At 34.1% G+C, this 22,111-nt stretch overlaps 1 protein-coding gene across 13 annotated transcripts in view; it reads right to left on the bottom strand.

Annotated features, from left to right (window-relative positions):
* The window catches only part of LOC117174282 (WW domain-binding protein 2), a 315,912-nt gene that overhangs the window by 180,114 nt on the left and 113,687 nt on the right, over positions 1 to 22,111 (bottom strand). For all 13 annotated transcript variants that reach the window (XM_033363221.1, XM_033363222.1, XM_033363220.1 and 10 more), the window contains exons 3-4: positions 15,831 to 15,983; positions 7,410 to 7,604 (exon numbers count right to left, since the gene is read on the bottom strand). In XM_033363221.1, the coding sequence (XP_033219112.1) occupies positions 7,410 to 7,604; positions 15,831 to 15,983 (348 nt within the window). The remainder of the gene's footprint in view (positions 1 to 7,409; positions 7,605 to 15,830; positions 15,984 to 22,111) is intronic.

The following is a 22,111-nucleotide window of genomic DNA, read 5'->3' as shown; positions in this document are numbered from 1 at the left end:
ACAAAAAACGCAATAGTTGATATTTCAGCCAAAGAAGATTTTAAATTATAGGTAATTTAATAAAAAATTAATTTTTAACCAAAATAAGTTACAATCTAAGAAGATGAATTTAAAAAAATGTAATATTTGACATTACAAACAAATAAAATTTTGTTTTAAATTAGAAAGAGTTAAATTTATTTTAAAAATACAAATTTTCAATGAAATATTTAAATTCTCAACTAAGAAAGATTAATTTTAAAACAAACACTTGAATATTCAGTTACAAAAAATAATTAACGAAAAATGTTTCACTAAAAGAAATACATTTTTAACTAATTTTAGTTCAACTTTCAACGAAAAAGTTGAATTTACAATCTAAGAAGATGATCTTTCAACAAAAAATGTAATATTTGATATTAAAAACAAAAAAGGATTTTGTTTTAAATTAGAAACAGTTAAGATCATTCGAAAAATAAGAATTTTCAATGAAATATTGAAATTCTCAACTAAGAAAAATTAATTTTAAAACTAACAATTGAATTTTCAGTTAAAAAACAAATTAAAAATATTTTTTTGAACACCAAGAAGTACCCTAGAGTTTAGAGGAAAACCCGGAATTTTCCAGATTAATTTTTTGCTTTTGTTGATGATTTTATCTAAATTTTCCTAAAAAGTCGTCTTTTTTGGGTAGCAAAATCAACTATATTGATGAACACTCGTCTATTTCGAACAGCTAGTTCGATCTTTTAGATTAAAAGTTCGCATTTTAATCTGAAAATTTTTCCATTAAGTTCCGCGATCAGAATTAATCTCTTTCGTTTAAAAGTTCAACTGTTTTGTTGAACATTATTCCAATTTCGACAGAAACTTTCATCGATTAAATAAAAAACTTGATTTTTAATTTGAAAATTTTCACTATTAAATTCCGCGATAAGAATTAATCTCTTTCGTGTAAAAATTCAACTGTTTGTTGAAAATTATTCCAATTTCGACATAAACTTTCATCGGTTCAATAAAAAACTCGATTTTTAATTTGAAAATTTTTACTATTAAATTTCGCAATCAGAATTAATCTCTTTCGTTTAAAAATTCGACTGTTTTGATGGACATTATTCCAATTTCGACAGAAGCTTTCATCTTTGAAATGAAAAACTCGATGTTTAATTTGAAAATTTTTACTTTTAAATTCCGCGATCAGAATTAATCTCTTTTTCGTGTTAAAAATGTATTTCTTTTAGTGAAACATTTTTCGTTAATTAATTTTTGTAACTGAATATTCAATTGTTTGTTTTAAAATTAATTTTTCTTAGTTGAGAATTTAAATATTTCATTGAAAATTCGTATTTTTAAAATAAATTTAACTCTTTTTAATTTAAAACAAAATTTTGTTTGTAATATCAAGTATTACATTTGTTTAAATTCATCTTCTTAGATTGTAACTTATTTTGGTTAAAAATTAATTTTTTATTAAATTATAATTTAAAATCTTTTTTGGCTGAAATATCAACCATTGCGTTTTTTGTAAAAAATTCATATTCTTTGATTGAAAATTCCACGCATTGGTTGAAAGTTAAACTATTTTCTACATAATTCATCTCTTTTGTTGAAAATTTAAATTCTGAGTTAAAACTCAATTTTTTAAATGAAAATTTAACTATTTGGTTAAAAATTGAACTGTTTGGTTGAAAACTAATTTTTTTTAGTTGAGAATTCAAGTATTTTGTTGAAAATTCAACTTGTTGGTTGAAAGTTGAACTACTTTGTTTAAAATTCATTTTATTGGTAAAAGATTCGTAATCTTACAATCAGTTCAAAATTAATTTCTTTTGGAAAAATCTTATTTTTTTTAAATTAATTTTTTTAACGGAATATTCAACTGTTTGTTTCTCCAATTACTTTTCTTAGTTGAGTATATAAGTATTTCGTTGAAAATTCGTATTTTTTAAATTAATTTAACTGTTTCTAATTTAAAAACTAAAAGATGGAACTAGCTCTTCGAAATAGAAGAGTATTCATCAATATAGTTGATTTTGCTACCCAAAAAAAGATGACTTTTTAGGAAAATTTAGATAAAATCATCAACAAAAGTAAAAAATTAATCTGGAAAATTCCGGGTTTTCCTCTAAAATCTAGGGTACTTCTTGGTGTTCAAAAATCTGGGCTATAGTTCCCGGTTTTCCCAGTCAGTGACCACCCGACTTGAAGTTGTACATATCTTTAATTTTTTGTGACTTACAATATGTGGTTGGCTTTTTTTTAAGTCAAATATTTAGGGGTTGATGTTGATAATCCAACGATTTTTCGATCGCACCTGGTCTGATAATTCTGAAAGAAAAGAACCTGAAAACAATGATGAGGAGAGTGGAGCTGAAAGTTAAACATAGAAACATAACCTACAATTTCTTGAGGCATTTGCAGATTTGCTTACTTTGGCATTACATTGAACCAGCTATTGATAATAATTATAGCACAAAGATACAAAATCTACAAACGGATTTTAAGGTGAAGCACTGGGCAGTTAAAAACACACAAAATTGACCCATTTGTCTGTCAGATTGTATCTGTCAAAAATTGCTTGCTTCGGGATCGAACAGTAAAATACCAACAATCTCAATTCTAAATCTGCATGAGTTAAAGCCGATATCAGGTTGCGTGCGTCCGATACACCTATGATGGTCACGTGATGCACACATGTTAAGGGTTGAGGGCCACTTTCATTTACCTCATGTCGGTCATTGTCGGTGGTGCAGTTTCTTTGCACACCGACCGAGTCCTGGAATCACTCGTGGATTTTAAGCCGATATATATATATATATATATATATATATATATCTCAATCAAATGGCCATCACGGGTATACGGGCGAGTAGGGGGCGCCATGTTTCTATCAACTGATATTTCTAATGCATTATGACTCTCTATTTCTCTCTGTCCCTAATGTCAAGATTTATTTTTTTTCTCTCCAAATTATCTCGCAATACAATATCTGAAGAATAACGTGCACTTTGAAGAATATTTAAAAATTATTGCCAACTATAAAAATTTTTATTATTTCCAATGGAATTTCATTTTATATAAATTAAATTTTTAAAAAATTTTCACAGGCAAAACCTTTAATTATATAAATGAAAAAATAAATAAAGAAATTCAGTACATTTTAATTTAAAACATAAAAACATAACACAACAAAAATCCAATAATTATTATGCAACTACAATCGTTCTTTGGCAAATTTAGCTGTCACTACATTGTGATTGTTGAAATTTTTCTACTTTTAAAATTAAACCAGTTTCGGAAACATCAAACTTCTTCAAAGCAAAATTTATATACGCGAAATGAAGGAAAAAAATTATTTGAACTAATAACTTTTAAATGCAATGTTTCTTGACATTATTCTTATTCCTGCGAAAATGTATTTAAGTATAAAATTTATTAAAATTATATCTGCCTACTATACAACAATCTAAAGCTGTATAAGGTTTCTTACAATTTATTTGTTTTTTTATTTGTTTATATGTTTCGTATAAGCAGATTATTTGAAAAATAACAAAAAAGAAACAAAATAATAGAAAAAATTAATTTAATTACATATACGTCACCGAAAAATAATTTGTAAAAAACTTTGTGCGATTAAAAAAAAGAATTTCATTAAATAAAAGATTATTCAAAAAATTTTTTTCCATTACATTAGTATTGTTTTCTCATCAATTGTACTTCGTTAAAATAAAACACTGTTTTAAGATTAATGCAAGATTTATCAATAGTTCTAAATAAAATTAAACAAAATTTAAATTTAAATCTAATTGATTTTTAATTTTTATCAGTTCACAACTAAGATATTAATAAAAAAATAATGCTTTTAATTGTAAAACTGCGTACCTGCAAGATATTGTGCACTTTCAGATTTAATAAAACTCACTGATGAGGGCCACCATTATGTGTTGAAACGTTTGAAACAACTTAATTAGTTTCAATTCATCTGACCCCAAAGCCAACAACTTACATCAACAATTTCTAGAAAACTTAGTAATATTTAGTCTTACCTGTATTTCTCAGTCTTGTGGATGCTTTAGTTTAAGAAAAAATATATTACATCACAAGTAGGGTTATGCACGTGTTTACCTCGGGGAGGTCAATGTTCGCAGGACAAATAGTAGAACCATGGCCGAAGGTAATGATTTTTTCTCATCGTCCTGTGAACATTGAATTCGCCATATAAATACGTAAAGATGCGGGTCCCACCTGTTTGAGTTCTGATTGGTAATTTTGTATCGTGCGAGATTTGAAATTGAATTGAAAATTGAAAGTGCGTGTGTGTGTGTCTACAGCAAATGAATGAAATATATTATGCGTTATTTAGTGCTATTTGTGAAACAAATTAACTAACTGTGCGATGGCACTTTTCTGGGGGTCTAATAGGCATAGAGCGTTCTTACCAATACACTATGTACGAGAACTTAATGTGACGCATAATATTTCGTAAACTTAACATTCTGGTAACTTAACGTAGGTTATCTTTTTATCAAAGCGTAAAATTAGCCTTTTTAATTAATTTCAATGTAATTTATGCTATATACAGGGTTTCTCACACGTGTCCCATGCGTTAAGATAATGTGTGCATTTTGGTGACACAGTTTAAATCTCGCATTGGGTAATCCGTATTCGGTTTTTTGTTCTTCTAAAACTTTAAAAAATTCTGAATCCTTCTTCCTAACATTTATTAACAAGATCAAACTAACAAAACAAACTTCATGTCCGAATTTCTGTTAGATGACTTCAAAAGTAACAGAAACCTGAACATACGCAAAACCCAGAAAAATTGCTTTGTTAAAAATTCGTTAGCAAGATTTTAGTAACATAACACATTTTCTAACAACAAAAGGCAGCCTCTTCTATTCCTCTGAGAATTTATTTTTGATCAATTGTGACAAAATTAACAGAAAAACGTACAAGGTTTCACTTTGACGAGAACATATTATCTATTATTTTCAAATCAATAAATGTTACAGCAGTTAGAAATTATTTACGCTTTTCATGATGTTTGAAAAATAATGCACTACTTGTAGTGGCTTCATTAAAATGTATATTTCAAAAGTTTTTTGACTAGTTTTTCCATCAAGAAACGCAACAGACAACGTCCACTTGGACAAAAAACTCTAATACATATTTTTAAAATTTCCCAAAATGAGCTCGATATCAATTACAGAACAATCTCCTAAATTCAAGAAAATACTGCACTACTTTCAGTTTCATAACAGAAATTTAGATTTTAACAGTTTTTCGGGTAGTTTTTCTATCGAGAAACGCAACAGATAAGGTTTTACTTTATATAGAAACTCTTATCTATTATTTAAAACTTGATAAATCTCACAGAAATATTGAAATTATTTACCCTTTTCATGATTTTCACATCAGGATTTTCAAGTTTGTTTTACTTTTCCTTAATTCTGCGAAAGGCTGGATTATTTCTGGTCGAATTATTAACTACGAAGGTACTTTTTTTTTTGAAAATATTTTCTTTAGCTGTTCGTATTGCAGGTAAAAAATTCTCTTGGTAAAAAATTGACTCGTTTTTAGGGAAAATATCACTAATGGGCAAAGGAATTTTCAAGAAAGAAAGTCTACTAGATTTAGCGGGTGTTCACTTTTTTTTAGTTTTGTTGCAAGCTATGTGTAACAGAAATTCTTTGAGGGAACGAAAAGAGTAACTTTTCTTGCTGGTAAATCTGTCATCTTTTGTTAGGTTTGCAACTCAATTTTTAAAAAACAATTTCGCTAAGGTTCGCGAATGTTTGGTTTTGCGTTAGTTTTGTCCTAAGCTATGTAAAAGAAACTCAACGAGGAATAAAAAAGAATGACCTTTGTTGTTAAAAAAGGTATTGTGTTATTTTAATCTTGCAAACAAATTTTCAAAAAACAAAGTTTTCTTGGTTTTACGTGTGCTGAAACTTTTTGTTACTTTTGCAACAAGTTAGGTAACAAAACCTTGGCGAGGAGTCGAAAGGGTGTTATGTTCTTTATATCTTGGTAACGAAGTTTACAGAAATAAACTTTGTTAGGTTTCTCGATGTTACAGTTTTTTGTCATTTTTGTTACAGATTATGTTGAAGAAATTCTTAGACGAATCTCTTGTTACAAGTTAGATGCAACCAAAATTCTGAGAGGAACCGAAAAGAGTAGCTTTTTTTATTAAGCTTGCATACAAATTTCAAGAAACCTAGTTTGTTTGTTTTCGCAAATTTTCAGTCTTCTTTTAGTTTTGTTAAGTGTTTGTCACGAAAATTCGGAAAGAAATCTAAAAGAGTGGCTTTTTTATCAGAAAAAGTGTGTTATTTTTATCTAACCAATAAATTTTTAAGAATGAAATATTTCTAAGTTTCTTGAATTTTCTGTTTTTGTTAATTTTGTTAGAATTTACGTAACAGAAATTCAAAGAGAATCCGGAGAGCGTAACTTTTTTGTTAGTAAATGTTTTATCTTATGTTAGGCTTGCTCACAAATTTTTGAAGATAGCAACTTTGATGGGTTTCGGGAATATTCAGGTTTTTGTTAATTTTTTTCACAAAAGGTTGTTAAGAAATTGCACATACTGCGTTAACGCTTGGGACACGTACGAGCGGTCGCTACAGCTCGCTCTTCATTAGTTGTTTAGGACCAGATTTGCAACTTTCTTGTGTCTTTTTTTTGTGCACTATTACATACTTTCGGCTGTTTCATAGGCGGTGGGGCACACTGTATAACGCCAACGCAAGATATCAAACAACATGCTCCATAGTTTACAGCATCAAAATCAATTATAATGCTCGCTAAATTAAGAATTTAATTTTAGTTAGCCACATAAGATGCATCTTGTCTAACAAATCAACATTATTAACCAAAAAATTAGAAAATATTTGTAACATTATTTAGAAATAGATATGAAAAGGTCAGGGGTCACGTAATTTTTCCCCATTGCGCGAAAGCCAACACGAGCTCATGAGGAGCCAGAAAAGCTGCACAAGGACGGCGTGTATTCAATATTTACTGTTAGAACAGAAAATTTGGAACATTCAAGTATCTACCACATTTCATTAAATACAAGATTTATTTTTATTTTTTATTCAACTTGCATATGTATAATGGTGTACGCAATGTTTCTCGGAATACGAAAGTTCAACTAGTTTTGGATGTTTTTACTCGCACTATGCACATTATGACACTAACAAAGATGACTAATTTTAGTTTCAAGTATAAGTAGTCCAGATTGCAGTTATTTTCTTAAATTACTTTCTTCATGCCAAACAACAACCCTTTTAATTGATATTTTAAGTGTAAAGCGCGTGTTGAGAATAAGCTGGATGGTCGAAACGGAGTACTTTATGGATAGGTGGAATGCGGTGGTTAGTTTTGGGCGAAGTAATTGGGTTGTCCGTAATTTGTGTACACACCTGCTTGAGAAATCGACTGGTTTTTGTAATTCGGATTAGCCCAACCCGGAGTTCCATTTTGTTCTGGTGGTATCCATTCCGGTCTCTGTACCCAAGGTCCTTGCTGTTGAGAAATGCCTCCGCTTGCATGACCTTGGTAGGATGCATTTATTCCAGGATATGGTGGAGGCATATCTGTCATAAACACGCTATTTGCTGAAAATAAGTTTGATGTCATTTGATGTCCATAAAATTCTAGAATTATACTAATCAATCATATTGTAATTTACTCAATTATGAAACGAACTGTGATAAATCGATTATCGACACTCTGTGTTTCATAAAACAAAATTTCGAAATAATAGTTTGATATTTCCTTTATCACTCATCTCTACATATTTTAACATTCACATCATAAATAAAAAGGTATTGCATATATGAACAATTTAACTACATACATTTTCAATAGATTTAGAGAAAAATGGTTTATTGTGAAAATGACTGTTGGTCTGCCGTTTTCAGCGTTATTCTTTATAATCATCGTCGCTTGTAGACAAATTAACTGAGAGAATTATCTGCTTGTATTCAAGTTTAAGCTATCAGAAATTGAACATGGAACATTACAATTTTACATTTCTGGTAAAACCACGTGAATTACTACCGTCAAGAAGGCCTCAGTATTTAAGAGATCAGGTGTCTTTTTTACGCAAAGGGGGATATGAAACTCTTTATCTAGAACAAGATTCTCCAGCGAAGCCATTTCAGCAAGAGGACCTTCACATATATCCTATAATGCCAACGTGAGAACTATGAGGTCAAAAATCCACAAAAAGTCTTTCTCAGGATGGACAAATAAGCTGAAGCTGATACAGCTCTTCCTGATTTTCTTCTTAAAGATGTTGATCTCTGGAATCTGAACTGTGTAGTTTACGCCTGAATAAGACTCGCGATCGTATTGCATAGCTCCAGTTTAAAATTAACACGGCGAGACGGCATGAATTGAATTATTCAGTGCGTCATTAGGTACATAACATCAAATAAAATGTTCACTCCAAAATTTAGGGCACTTTATCGAAACTTACGTAAAGTAAATCACACGCTAAACAAGGGTAAACTATTGACCATCAATCAGCACTGGACGCAAAATATAAGATCTATTTAAACATCCAAAAAGCGCCTTGAAAGACTAGTAAAGTGGATTCCGGGAAATTCCACCCTTTCTACCTATCCTTCCCGCCAGTTCAACAAAAGGTCACGTGCCGTTTGAAATCCACCTAGTGCAGATGAGATTCAAGTCTTCTGTGTACAAGTATATGAAGATACTCATAAGCTAGATGAAGACGCTTCAGATATATCACTCATTCGTGCACTTTGCCAGTCGCAAACTTTTGCAACGAATAGTGGAGGAGTGTTTAATAGTTTTACTGCTAAAGCAGTAAAGAACTTTATTGATAGAAATAAGAACTTTTCGGTGCCAGGGCCAGATAATATCAATAAATTTTGGTGGAAGAAGTTCATTTATACGCACCAACATATAGCTCGTATATTTACTACTTGCTTAAACAGAGAACAACCCATCCCGCAGTGGTTCGTGGAAGGACGCTTGCTACTGATCCCTAAAACCGGAGATTTGTCAAGTCCAAAGAACCACAGGCCTATTGCTTAATTACACACCAGATACAATCTATTCACTGGCATTCTCAAAGAGAGGATTATAACATCTATCCAGCCTGGAAGTTTTCATAGAGAACCTATTAATACACAGGTGTATTACCCAGGATTCCCTAAGTATGGATACCAATGTGGCCCGCCTAGCAGAAGAAAATTTAAGGTCAATGTCCATTTATACATGGACGACCTTAATCTTCCTTTCTCTTCAAAAGGTGCCCTTGAAATCATTTTGGCGGCGGTAAATAGGTCCTCTAAAGTAATTAGCATGAGGTTTGGACTGGACAAGTTTGCCTGCGTCGATTTACACTGAGAAAGACCAGAAAATACATTATCGCGTGACGATCAGGATCTTCAATTCATGGGTGGAAATATAATTCAAGATCTTAGTAATGGAGAAGCATATGCAAATTTGGAATACCTTAAGTGGAAACTCCCAATGTGTGTGTGTTGAAAGCGGACCATCAAAAAAGGTATCGCCAAATTCTCCGAAAAATGTAGGCTTCCGAATTATGTAGGAAAAATAAGATCCACGCGAACAATAATCTAGCCGTTCCTATACTGCTCTACACGTTTGATATAAGAAAATGGAACATCGATAAGTTGAAGCAACTTGACCGAAGCACACGCAAGATGATGATAATCCATCGAAATCATCATCCTGGATCTTCCGTACCTCCTATATACCATCCTCGAGAAAAAGGAGATAGATGTTTGCTGAGCTTAGAGTGTCTTCATCGAAAACAGTTCGAGCTACAGCCTTCTCAGTTCTAAAAAGCACAGATTCTCCAATGCGGCTCGTAGATCAATATGACGTCGCCAATTTTGCGGCGTTTCTATATCATGCTGTAGATACGGTCGCAGAAGACCTTGGTATCCCATTTGATTCCAGCGACATTACACATGGCCTAGCATCACTAACACCTTTGGTGCTCAAAAGTCGTGTACAGGAAGCAGAACATTCGCTTTTACTTGGAAAACATGCTAACAAGCCCCGTCATGGTAAATTCTACTTTCCCAAATTTGCTAGATTGAGATCGGATACTGTGGGATTCCTTTTTGCCTGACAAGACGGCGTTATAGATATTTATAGATTGCTGAGCGTGCAAAAGCAAGGGCCAGAAACACTTGGACTTGTTCTTAGTGGACACTCAAAGCATGCACGCTACGGGTATATAGAGAGACACCATCCGGTTCTAAATGTGTTATATCACCATCTTCGGCGTTGTGCGTTGTGGAGAATGATCAGTGTAAGATCTACTGAAATTTCTCAACTCCACCACTCAGCGTATCAGTGCTACAAAACCTGATATTTTCTTCTAAGATCTAAAGACAAAGAAAATTTGCGCGATTAAATTCTTGGCACTAGCCGATGGTAAGATCACGGAAAAGGAGGAAGAAAACGGGCGAAATATCAAGCTTTTCTTTGTGAGGTGAGCAGACTCTGCGAAGGCTAGAAAGTCCATTCTATGGTTATCATAATCGGCTGCCTTGGAGATATGAAAGCTTCATTTCTTAGCCAACTAAATAAAACCCCGGCTTGCCGAAATCAGGCTCTATCCATCGCGAGCCAGATACAAAAGGCTGTTCTTCTGGGATCACTTCACCTGGCGCGTTAACAATGCCCCTCCTAACATTGTACAAAGGTTGGTAACTCTAAAAAAGTATCCAGAGGTTAAACTTTTATCTGAAACTGAGCCGTCTGCCGCGCAAAATTATCTGCGGCTAGAGACCGGTAACTGTTTAAGTATGACAGCGGTAAAAGACATAATGGCAAAAGATTTCAAACATCGTGTTAAATGAACTTATAACAACATCATCTCATCAGTCACTTGCCTGAGTCCGTGGCTATGATAAAATAGCGGGTTCATCCGAGAGGAAATTTTTAAAAATAACAATAATTAAACAGATGGTCAGCGAGAACAGAGCGACAGACGGTAAGCCGCACCAAGAGATCTTACTGCTAAGGTGAAGAACATCAGGACTAATCTACACATCTTAGAAGACCGAGCAATGGAAATTCAACAACAGGTGGATTTAGCGTGCAAAAATGACGGCAACGAACATCGCTTAGAGGAAGCTGCGCCGCACGATCAAGCAGGACTAACTGGTATTCTTCATCAACCTTTTGATGATCCAACACCACCACATCTTTTATAGGTTCAGCAACCAAAAATGCGATTAAAATGCACATACAATATCAACAGAGATGTTAAGCGACTTTTTTTTTGCAGAGAACAGTGGGCAAAGTGTAAGGGGAGAACATCGTCGACTCTTCTTTTTCAAGTGCCCAGAGCTAGGCATAAGAATAAATTAGCAGAATCTGGCAAATAAGAAACACTCAATATCTGTAAACAGATTGTTTTTCGGCTGTCGAAATTGATGCTTTCAAAATGGAAGTGGAATATCAGCTTCCTATTGATGAATACTGGTGGGAATATGTAAACAACGAAGACCTGATTAACGTTGAGAGCATGGGTACTATGGATAATGAACATCAAGTACCGTATCTACTGGAACCACATCCGGATATTAAAAGCGATGCTGTAAACAGCGAAATTCTAGTAAAACATTCTATATTCTTGAACATGTTCTTAGAGGAGTCCTTGAATATTAGGGCAGAAACCGTACAGGAATTATAATTTCAATGGAGACAGAAAGCCATCCACGACGAATACCCCAAAACGTTAGATCAAAATTAAATGGATAGTAAGGCATCGAATATTTGGCTGAAAAGGGATGCCATGTATCCAGAAACGGAACGATTCGTCATTACTATTCAGGACAAAGTTGTCAGCACCAGCACTGATCATGAACACGTGGTTGACCGATGCCGATTATGTGGAGATACCAACAAATCCATCAAGCACATCATTAATGGCTGTCTTGTAATGCCTCAGAGAGAATATACGCACGGACATAATTATGTGGCGGGCATTATACATCAATAACTTGCTCTAAACCTAGGTCTTTTAACAGAATAGACGTTTTGATATAGATACATTCCAATGCCCGTTTTAGAAAACAAAGATTACATCTTATATTGGTATGTTACTTTCCACGCAAGTGGGACGATGGTCGTAGGGGCTAAAGCGTAGGTTTTGGACCCACTCCTTCGACTTGCGGTTTCGATTCCCGCCTCGCACTCTGGAAGAGTCTCGGTGGCCCATGCGGTGAACACTAGCCTAGCAAGGGAGTTGTTCATCTCCGGAGAGTCGTGGGACCGGTACTTCTAGAGAAAAAAGGTTTTCTCTAAGTACTTAAGGCTGTTGTTCTTGGTGGTTCGGAACCCACCTTAAACTGTAGGTCCCCCTTCCACCACCAAGTAAGTGTGTGGAGGGTGTGTAAAGGAATAGAGAAGGTGTAAGAAAAATGTAAACCCTTAGGGGACACATTAGAAGCTTCCACTATATAACTATACTTTCCACGCAAGATGCAAGATGCACTGAAAATTTTGACTATTTAGGAGTCCGTAGGGTACTTGGGAGCAGCTCAGAAGGCGGTTTTATTAAACACCTGTCCCATTGTAAGAAACTTCCTCGACCATTCGGAAGCAAGCGACTAAAAAACTGTGGAGTGAAGTAGTTCTAAGAAATCATCCAGAAGTAACTGTTGTCATCTCTAATGCTCGCGGACGCTGTAGCATTGGAACTGGCAGGGTTTCCTATACCAGACAGGCAGAGAACGAAGAGGAAAGGGAGTAAGAGGATTACCAAAAACCTATACAAATCATGGAGAAGTTAAGAAATATATATCGTCGTTGTTCGCTTCCCGAGGATAGTCAAGGCACCCCTGGAGCCACCACTGGGGGTCACAGCATGCGGGCCGGTGGTGGTGAGCTACGTGATGGACAGGTAGATCTTATCGGCAGAAACGAAAGGGCTACTGTCCATTCAGAACATCGGCAATAAGTGGTAAGGAAGAGTGCATCAGCTACACCTGCGAAGGATGATTCGGTTGAGTGTCCCCAGCCGACCACTTTCACAGGAATGTCACGGCAGCGCATCAATGATCAAACCCATCATGATGAGTGCTTGATGCGATGCCATTTCGAACACGAGATGGGAGCTTCTAAAGGGAACTTCACTCGACGGGATGTCTGGTTGGACACTTGCTTCTCCAAGGGAAGATTTGACGAGAGAAGGCTGTCTGGGAGGCAGTAGAACTTAGAGATCAGACTTAAATAGACAGCCCATAGTAGAGAACAAAACCTATCTTAGTTCAAGTGAGTCCTCTGGTGGACACATCAAAAAACAGCACCGAGGAGAAAAGCAAATTCGAAGACAGTGCACACTCTCCATCTGGGGCAGGGGAAAGAGAATCTGTCGCACGATTGGAGCAAATCGGGGGTCGCCAATACAAGGAAATAAAAGCTTCACACGCGAAGCTAGCGGAAGCAGTCGCGGGAAATACATACATAAAATTTCGCATCCCGGTTATCGAAGGGAGTAACTTTTTCAACCCCTCTGGGGCAAGGAAGCCCAGTAGCACTGACAACTCCGTATCCGTTCTTAATCAGTAAGCTCAGCCTGCTCTTCCAGTACAGCAGCGGCCGCTGGGGTTAAAACTATTTATTCCGTCAATACGCGACTTGAGCCAACCGATCGATAATTAATAATCGCCCGCAGCTGGAACCAAATGGTCCACGTACTAAGTTACTTTCAAGACAAGTTGAGAATCCGTAACATCAGTCTGGAAACTAATGCTCGCTACAGGTGTCATAGACCTTAAATAATTACGAGAAAAGAAACCCCAGGCAGGACAAATAACGGTAAGGCCATGAGGAAAATTCAAGGTATAAAAATCTTAAACTAAAAAATGTTTCTCTTTTAATTAATAAAAAAGTCCAATCAAAACTTCCTCCCTTCCAAGCCTCGAAAATCTTAAAACTAAGAAAATGTTCTTCCAACTGAAGAAAAACTGAGAATTAAAATTACTCTTCTTCCAAGTCAATAAAAATAAAAAATTTAAAAATAGTGCCCTCTTCCAGTTCAGAAGAAAAATAACTAAAATTTCCTACCTTATAACTCGGTAAACATCTTGAAACAAAAAATGTACTATTCCAATTTGGGATTTAAAAAAATTAAAATCGATATTTCTTCCGCTTGAAAACAATAAAAAATTACCCTTTTCCAATAAATTTTTTTCCTTAAAAACTGTATTCTGAAATCTCTAAAATTGAAAATTTAAACATAAAAACGAAAATCTACATTTAAAAATTTTAAAATAAAAAATTTCAGAACTACGTATTATAAATTGAATAGTTTCATAATTGAAAAAGTTGAAAATTAAATTGAACATTATATCATGGAACATGAAACTTAAAATATATCAAATAATTGGATAGCCAAGAGAAAACTCTTCACAAAGGCTATTTTTTGACTTGAAAACTATTCAGCATACAGATTCGTGTAATTTATGGAAGCTTTATAAATGGAAATCCATATATTTGTTATTCATTTATGTGGTTTACTGATTTTCCCTCTCCAAGACCTGCATTTTTTACTGTATTAATTATTTATAGCCATGTGTATACTTTAGTTGACATCAAAATAATTATTTATAACTTTAATTTGATTAAATATTTATTTGAACATGCACATTATTTGGAATTCTATACACTTAATTCATGAATGGTGTTATTCATAAGTTCGTACTTACTTAAAATAACAATTAAGAATAACTGCGTAAGATGACAGTTACACAATAAAAATCCTAAAGAAGAACAAGGAACATAAGATACAGATGCACTGACGCATATTACATGTTCTACTTGTAAAGATCACACTCGCTATCGTTATAGCGAGATTTTTGGTTTCTGAGCTCTTTGTTATAGTGTTTGGAATATTTTTATAATACTTCTGAATACACTTGCACTTACAACAATTTAAAATTAGAAGAAGAATTATCTACAACATCGCATGACCCAGTCTGATATTTTTTGCAAAAACACTCGAAACAGAAATCTTTATGAAAAAAGGAATTAGAAATTTTTTTTATTAAAAACAAATGTTAAAAATGTTATATTTATATATTTTCACTGAATTTTAAAAGACAATTTTTAAAAACATTGTAGTACAACAAAAATTGAAATAATTTCAGGAAACAAGTATCGAGCTGGAAACTTTATGACAACAAGTGGAACGCTAGTCAGAGGTATGAAGCGTTTAAATCAGTAAGATCTGCAACGCTTTTTAAAAAAGTAGTTTATCTCGAAAACGGCTCGCCTTTAATAACTAGTAGATGATCAAAAAAGAAACCGAGGATCCTTACATGACTGCAAGCAATATATATCCGGAAAAGTGACCCGAAGTACAACAGCATCAGGAACACACTTCCAAAAACCATTAACCTTATTAGGAATAGTAAATATTTCTTAACTATAAAACTCATTTAAGATAGTGACTAAATTAAATTGGACGGGTTCAAAAAAGTATTACAGGTATACAAATTTTTGACTTATTAGAACAAAATATATATTAATGTTTCATTAAGTTAAATACCTCTTACTATTGGCATGCAGCCCCTTCCCCCTTCTCTTACATTAGCTACCACTCAACAGCAATTCTATCAACGTGCATCCTTTCCCTATCCCACTTTCATCCTTACTATAATCATATACCCACCCTAAGCGCCCTTTTTACCTCCATCCCATTGAACTTAGCTTAAATAGTTTTTTTATAGGTGTGCTGATAAACAGAATAACACATGAACAAGTTCAGAAGGGCTTCATCTACGAAACCTTGAAAAGCCTTTATAATTGACTAAACTTACCTGGGGGTGCTTCCGGAAATACATGAGTTGGTGGCGTCCAACCATAATATCCAGTTGGTGCAGCTTGATAAGCTGGAGGAGTAGCAGCGTACCAATTAGAAATTGGAGATTGGTATGGAGGTGGTGCATCAAGCTGAGGACCATTTCTTTGGGCTGTGGATAAAAAATCAGTGTCAAACATAATATCGACAGGATTGTTAAGATAAAGCAAATGGTCATAAAATCAAAGCTAAGCCATTATTTTTACATTCTCATCTCAATGAGGAACAGTTGCTTTTGTGAAAAAGTTGACAGTTTTCCGTCGTCGTTGTCTGCAAACATTATAATTTTCAAGGATATTACACATTTGAACTGCTCTTTGGCACACTGCTTTAAGTTCTAAGACAAATTGAATAAGTTCATTAACCAGACATTTTTTATCAGTGGTTCGAGTTTTATCTATCGAAAATGCCTTTTAAAAAGTAAAAAATGTTATTTTTAGGCCAAATTATTCGAGATGCGATGAGAAACCTACGATAAAATGTTGAAAAAGAAAAATTGCAAACATCAAAAGATCTAACAATCTTCTTAAAACAGTTTTTTGATAAGGCACATAGTTTTCGATATAATCATGAAAAGTGCTATTAGAAAATTTATTTTCCTGCAAAAGTATACAAAATACAAAAGAAATATTTGATGACCCAATTTTTGACCTACAACAAAAAGCCCAGGTCGAGGTGCAGAAACAAATATAATATAAATGTAATATAATATAGGTTAACATAATAAAAAATGTGCGCAATTTGTATAGTTTTACTCGAGTGCTAAGCGTGAGACACTCGGTAAGAGTGTATTCGCTAAAGCTGAAGAAACTTACAAAAAAGGGAATTTACACTTAGCAAATTACTGCGCTATCGAGCGGGAAGGCCAATATTCGAGAGATACGCGCCCTAGTTCTAGGCCCGCTTAAACTTACCAATGAATAAGCCCGTGCTGAGAGTAGATTTTTTTCAATTTCATGTGCATGACTTGCAACCTCTTCGAACCATTTTGAACGCGGCTGGTGCTCTAATAGGTGACTGTTCGTGATTTTAGATAACAATTTATCGCATTTTTCGCTATGTTCCACTACTATCGAGTGGGATGTTCGAAGCTGAAGATGGATGTGATATCAAATGTCTATTGTTTACATTAGGGCTAGGCACCTAAATCCTTTACCAGGCCACCTAATGGATTCTTATCCAAACAAAAATATTATATGTGTCATTCATGCACGTGGTGGAGTTCTCTCAAAAGTTTTGTCAAATCGATGTAATGTTTTTCATTAGTTGGAACATTGACATTTGTCAAAAGGTTAGATCCGTTTGTCGCGTTGACATAGTGGCAATGGAAGTAGAAAATATCGCACAGCATGATGTGTTGCAGTATCGTCTAATTATTGGAAGCTGAAGAAGAGCAGGTTAAACAACTTTTAGCGGATGCCACACCAACAGAAGCGCAAAAATTTGGATATTATATCGATATCCAGGAACATCCGCCAGTTGAGGAGATACAGTATCTAGAGTAAACCGTGGTATTGAATGCTATGTAAGCAAGATAGATCATCTTTTAGCAGGAGCATTTGAACGCAGAATGGCGAGGCCCCTATGTTAAGGTCAAAAAGCCCAACAGTGCTTACCGGTTGCATGTTGACTATCGAAAAATTCAAGGCCTTCAAGAGTGATGTGTTGAATTCAAATATTTCGAATTTTTATCGTAACTTCTGAAAAAGCTCAAAGTGAGGTAAGTAAAAGAATTTGTTACCACCTGTTACGGACTCAATGCGATGATCCGGCAAAAGTCTCGTGCACCCTGAAGACACGGAGCGACCCAAGGACGACCGCCTTCTGCATTTTACCTGCAAGTGCCTCAGCATTTTGTTGACAGGCAGATATGCTTTTCAGGCTAGTAACTAGTGAACGCTCAGCAGCTACAACAACGCCGATGATAAGGACGATTAGTTTAACAGAATATTCCGGGTATAATCGTTGCAACTCCCTTATAAGGTCTCGATACCTCTCTTTCTTTTCATTCTCCTTGGTTATGATGTTTTTGTCAGCTGGTGCCGAAAATTCGATAACGAACATGGTTCGCTTCTCGAAGTCAAGAAGAAACATGTCAGGCCTCGAGTGTGCAACAGAAACAATTGTCGAGTATATGAATTTCCAGTATACGCAGCATTTCTTATTATCGATAATTGACTAGATTTCCCTAGGAGCGTTAAGCACGGCGGAATTAAGGCTAACGCCTTTATAGATGGTTCCCGAATGAGTTTAAAAAGTATATAGTAGGTATGGTTCCTAAGTGTTCGGGGTATGCATGACAAGTTCAGCTGCTTGTATCGCGAAATTAAAAAATAATCATATTTTCTGATTGAAATGTAATAGTTGGAAAATGTTTGGAGTATTAATTTTTTTAAACATTATGTAATTATTTAAACAATTAATTATTATTTATTTACAAAATTTCTTGAAGCTGAGCCAGTGATGTCCAATTTTGTGTCAAATTAGTATCCTGTGCTACTTTTTGTTGAATAATTACATCATTTTTATACTTTCTTCTAATTTTTAACAAATCTCTATTTGTTTAAACAATTTTTATTTGCTGAAGTTTCGTGCTTGAGCGGGTCAGGCGCACCGCGTCCTACTAAATGGAAATTGTTGCGATTTTAGTAGAACACAGTCGCGGATGCGTCTAATTTTCATTTTGTTCAAAAGATTTACGTATAAAGTCTACGGGAGAGTATTATCCAGAATTTTGGCAATCGGAGTGAGGTACAAAGTGATAGAAAAAAGTCATGAAGAATAGTGAGGGATTATTTAAGGTGACAGGGAAAAATTAGTATATTGGCTCACGCAGTTCAAGCACCAGAACTAGTAGTTGACGAGGGATGTATAAATAACGCCCCTAGCGGAGAGAATGCCAGTCAGACAAGTCTGCAAGAGTATAAGCCTCCTATCTAATGCCTAACTCTCATTGCTCTTATCTTTAATATCTGTACTACACTGAACTATTTTCATAAACTTTGGAAAATAACTCACATTTTAGTTTTTCAGAAAAAAGACAAGGATCCATATCATCCAACCAGCTACAGGCCCATCAGCCTTCTGAATAAATGAGCAACATTTTTTGAAAAAATAATAGTCACTCGCGTAAACTGCCTCCTCGTGAAAACCAGCATCCTTAAACAGCAACAATACGGTTTTAGAATGGGCGACTTAAACTGGAGCTGTTTCCCTTGATGTAGAAAAAGCTTTTGATAATGTCTGGCATGTACAACTGCTCCGAAAACTAATAAATTACAACTTTCCAAGAAAGCTCATCTCATTTAAACACTCTTATCTTTCCAACAGAAAATTCTGAGTCAAAGTAGACCCATACACTTTCAAGAGAGAAACCCATCCGAGCGGGTGTTCCCCAAGCATGGGGGGACTGGGGATAAACGGGCCCCGGGCGGTTGAGAAAAAGGGCCTTGAAATTGCAACCACAGCCATCTATATTGGATAACTGAGTGTGCGAGAATGCAGTATATTGGACATTCGTGCGCGAATGGAATGAAGTAGACATTATCTACGTAAACGACAGCCCTGAGGTCCCCGTAGTTTTAAATCGGATTATATGCAGATGCCACCGCGTTATTCAATTCATCCTGGCCAGTTGTCAAAATCTTTAAATTACTTAACAAAGCTCTGGAAGTATTTGAGGCATGCGCTGAACTCTGAAAAATAAAAATAAATGTTGCGAAGTTTAAATTACTTCCTTTCTCAGTTAGAAGACCAGTCAAATTGGTAAGGGGCAAAATAAATTTAAACGGTTGAGTTGTGGAACGCCACATTTTAAGCACATGATCTAAATTCAATAATACCGGACGGTTCAGCTCGCTTTTTCCCGGAAAGATCCTTTTTGTTGTTGTATTTTGTAACTGAAAATAAAATGCTATTTCTCTCTTGAAAGTCGCGAGAGGTATATAATGAAATGGTAGTATTGGGGCCGCGAGGGGTAGGAGCGGAAACCGGGGGGCTCGCCTGTATTCCCACGTGTCCCTCAAACGACTGTCAATTTGGCCACATCAAAACTACGTCTGAACGCATGAATTGCTGGCCACAATATTTTAATCACATAATCTAAAGGAAATTATACCGAATCGTTCAGCTCGCATTTCCCGAAAATGTTCTTGTTTTTGTTGTTTTTTGTAATTGAAAGTCGAGATTATTTTTTCTCGCTTGAAACTGGCGCGTTGTGTACAGTACACAGACGTATACCAGAGACGGAATGCAAGAGCAGCAAGCGGGGGGCTCCATCGTCTTCCCAAGTTACTCACCAGGGGTCAACATTTTTAGAATCGCCATATCTAAAACAGGTTTCTACGATCCAGTAAAGAAGTATAATATAATTTTTTTGGTTTCTTCACACAGCTTTCGTATTAAAATCTGTATTCGTACGTGCATCCATTAACAATGGGCGAATTACTAAAATACATGTTTTAGCAACCAAAAAGTTTTCAACTGTGAATTGTAAAGGAAACAAAGTTTGTAATTTAACATTCTCAAAATTTTGAAGATGTTGAATTTATAACATTTATTGTTTAAAGTTGTACAAATGTTTCGTGCTAAGGCAAACAAAGCATTAATGTTATAAGTAACACAAAAAATTGTTATTCATAAATTAGCGAAAACAGTTAAGTCGTCATTTTCATACAGATAATTACTAATGGACAATTTTAATATTCCCTATGACTTCTTCAACAACATTTAATTGTGTAAATCAATTTAAATTATTTCAAGAATTATTTATTCCCAACGAATATAAAAAGTAATCGTATTTTCTAAATGAAATGTAATATTTTGCAAATTTCTTGAAGTATTACATAACATTTTGAAACATTATACAATTATTTAAACAATTAATTTTTTTTATTTACAAAATTCGAAAAAATTGAGGCAGAGTTATCCAATTGTCTCGCAAATTGGTATCCTAAACTACCTTTTGTTGAATATATACATAATTTGGCTCACTATTAAATAAACAATAAAATTCATAATAAAATTTCAAAGGTAAAAGTGCTTTCATTATTGCATTCTTTATAGTGTGACAATCTTTACAATGATGATATTATGAAAAGGTACATTCAAGAATGCAAATTATGATTCAAGTTTCAATATTTTCCATGAACAAGATTTATGAGGACGAAGTGGTATATTTTAGGTAATTGATAATGATTACAGTGATAAAAACATTACCTTAGTTAACTTTGCACAATTAGTACAATTCATCTAAAATCATTGGAATAATAAAACGCATAAGACAAGCCAATTTTGAAATTGACGAAAAAATTTTAAGTTACAAAATATATGACTTCATCACGGCGAATTCAAATTTTTTCGTGATTTAAAATCTCTACATCTCTCCTTCAAAAAACGCATCAGAATAGATAAAGAACGAACATTACCTGCGAGACTTAAAAATTGTTATACATTTAACAGTAGTAATTGATACTACTGAAAGATACATTTCAGTAATACCGGACTCGAAATGCTTGAAACGATTTAAAAAATATCGTTTTGGAAACATAATTGTTTTAAACAAATTATATTTGCTTAAACAATTAACAAATTGTGAATACATTCTTGTATAAACTGTACAGTCAGAAAAATAATTGGACGTGTTCTATTTAATTTCCTTTTTCATTAAGTTGTCGGAAAAAACTGCTAGAGCATTACCAACTATTACTATTCAAGAAGAAAATACATTATTTTTATATTTTTTGGGACAAAAAAATGTTTAAATAACTTACATTTATTTAAACAATTAAACATTGTTTAAAAAGGAATGGAAAATATTCAAATTTTTCATTGGTAATTATTTGTATGACAACGAGGACAGAAAAGGCTAACAATTAAAATACGTAAAGAAATTTATTTTTTATTTTTGGGTCATATCTGGGGCTAAGGGGGAGAGGCAAAATAAAAGTTATTATTATTATCTTATTTGGTAGACAATCCTCTTTAATTCCTAAATACACACACACACAAACACACACTTAACTTGTATAAAAAAATAATTAAAAATTTATGTTTGACGTCTTCCAACTTTTAGTGAACTTGCGGTTTAAAAGAGCGCCGATGATAAAGACGATCAGTTTAACAGAATATTCCCGGTAAAATCGTTGCAACTCCCTTATAAGGTCTCGATACCTCTCTTTCTTTTCATTCTCCTTGGCTATGATGTTTTTGTCAGCTGGTGCCAAAAATTCGATAACGAAC

Source organism: Belonocnema kinseyi, chromosome 6 (assembly GCF_010883055.1).
Source record: "Belonocnema kinseyi isolate 2016_QV_RU_SX_M_011 chromosome 6, B_treatae_v1, whole genome shotgun sequence".
In the NCBI taxonomy this organism is placed as follows: Eukaryota; Metazoa; Arthropoda; class Insecta; order Hymenoptera; family Cynipidae; genus Belonocnema; species Belonocnema kinseyi.
This window is presented reverse-complemented; position numbering and strand designations above follow the sequence as displayed.